Source organism: Apis dorsata, unplaced genomic scaffold (genome assembly GCF_000469605.1).
Source record: "Apis dorsata unplaced genomic scaffold, Apis dorsata 1.3 scaffold_41, whole genome shotgun sequence".
NCBI lineage: Eukaryota > Metazoa > Arthropoda > Insecta > Hymenoptera > Apidae > Apis > Apis dorsata.
The window spans coordinates 559241-561197 of record NW_006263343.1 but is presented as its reverse complement, the minus strand read 5'-3'; the positions used below and the strand labels follow the sequence as shown (position 1 = coordinate 561197).

The following is a 1957-nucleotide window of genomic DNA, read 5'->3' as shown; positions in this document are numbered from 1 at the left end:
GCCCCTCGCCCTCGGCCAGTCCCATCCCCCCTTCGACGTTCTTCCCCTCCTCCCCGCGCTCAGCCTCGTCCTCGTCCTTCGGTAGGCAGAAACCGTTGGCAGCCAGCTCGAGGAACACGTTCAATTGAAGATAGAGGAATTTGCAAGTGAGACGGAAGCATGCCACTTGCTCGTAGAGATAGTAGCGGAGAAGGAGGGCGTATTGTTCGAGCAGAGGTAGATACCGCAAAAGCGATCTGCAAAATGGAGATATATTATTTGTGGATTAATATTTCTGTCTATATGTGCACGAAGAGGAAGAAAATTGCAGCAAAATCGATTGATGAACGATCAACGATAATTGAATAGGAAGTTAATGGATGTAAGCAGTTCAACTTGTTATTTTGATTTTGGATAGAATAGATTTCTTAATAATAATAATAATAGTAATATTAGCGATGGGTAATAGATCTAATAATATTTATTCGTAGAAATGTCTGGAGATCCTAATATCGATGTAATATAATCTATGTATCTAGTAACAATTGTATTATATAAATTTGACTATTATTGATTCACGATGCAATAATTTTTATGCTTAAGTTGATATATAAATCATTTTATATTCAAGAAAAAATAAGGTTAGAAATTCTACGTGTCTTATATCTAGTAATGTCTAGTAACAATTTTTATTATATAAATTTAATCATTATTGATTCAATATTTTTATAATTTTTATTGATATATAAATCATTTTATAATCAAGAAAAAATAAGGTTAGAAATTCTACGTGTCTTATATCTAGTAATGTCTAGTAACAATTTTTATTATATAAATTTAACCATTATTGATTCAATATTTTTATAATTTTTATTGATATATAAATCATTTTAGATTTCTTCTTCAAGAAATTCTACATATCTTATATGATCTAATAATATATAGTAACAATTGTATTATATAAATTTGACTATTATTGATTCAATATTTTTATAATTTTTATTGATATACAAGTCATTTTAGATTTCTTCCTTAAAAAATTCTACTTCTTTAATAATATCTAGTAATAATTGTATTATATAAACTATTTAACTATTATTGATTTAATATTTTTATGCTTAAGTTGATATACAAATCATTTTAGATTTCTTCTTCAAGAAATTCTACATACCTTATACGATCTAACAATGTTTAGTAACAATTGTATTATATAAATTTGATTATTATTCATTCAATATCTTAATGCTTAAGTTAATATATAAATCATTTTAGATTTCTTCTTCAAGAAATTCTACATACCTTACATGATCTAATAATGTCTAGTAACAATTGTATTATACAAATTTGATCATTATTGATTCAATATTTTTATAATTTTTATTGATATACAAATTATTTTAGATTTCTTTTTCAAGAAATTCTACTTATATGTTCTAATAATGTCTAGAAACAATTGTATTATATAAATTTGACCATTATTGATTCAATATTTTTATAATTTCTATTAATATATTATTTTAGATTTTTTCCTCAAGAAATTCTACTTATACAATGTAATAATGTCTACTAACAATTGTATTATATAAAATTTGACCATTATTGATTCAAGATCCATTTTTATGAATATATAAAGTCATTTTATAATCAAGAAAAAAATACTGCAACGTTAGAAATTCTTATACTACTTAACAATGTCTACTATTGTATAAATTTAATATTTTTATGATCAAGTTGATACACGAATCATTTCACAATCAAGAAAGAAAAAAATAAGAAATTCTCACACGTACCTCACACGATGATTCGCAGATTCGACATCGGATTCGTGAATAATTTCCAACAATTCTCCTAGCATTCGTGACACCGTGTTCAAACGCAACTCCGGAACGGCCTTCTCCAACGATTCCACCAACCTCTCGGTAATCAGATTCTCCTCGACCACGCTTTCCTCGGGTTCCCTTTTATCGATCAACCGGTC

The 1957-nt window shown here is 27.3% G+C and overlaps 1 protein-coding gene across 1 annotated transcript in view; it reads right to left on the bottom strand.

The window, feature by feature from the left end:
* LOC102670698 (midasin) overlaps nt 1-1957 on the bottom strand; it is a 115876-nt gene that overhangs the window by 3191 nt on the left and 110728 nt on the right. Inside the window, exons 17-18 of the mRNA XM_031513570.1 lie at nt 1770-1937; nt 3-236 (exon numbers count right to left, since the gene is read on the bottom strand). Coding sequence (XP_031369430.1) covers nt 3-236; nt 1770-1937 — 402 coding nt within the window. The remainder of the gene's footprint in view (nt 1-2; nt 237-1769; nt 1938-1957) is intronic.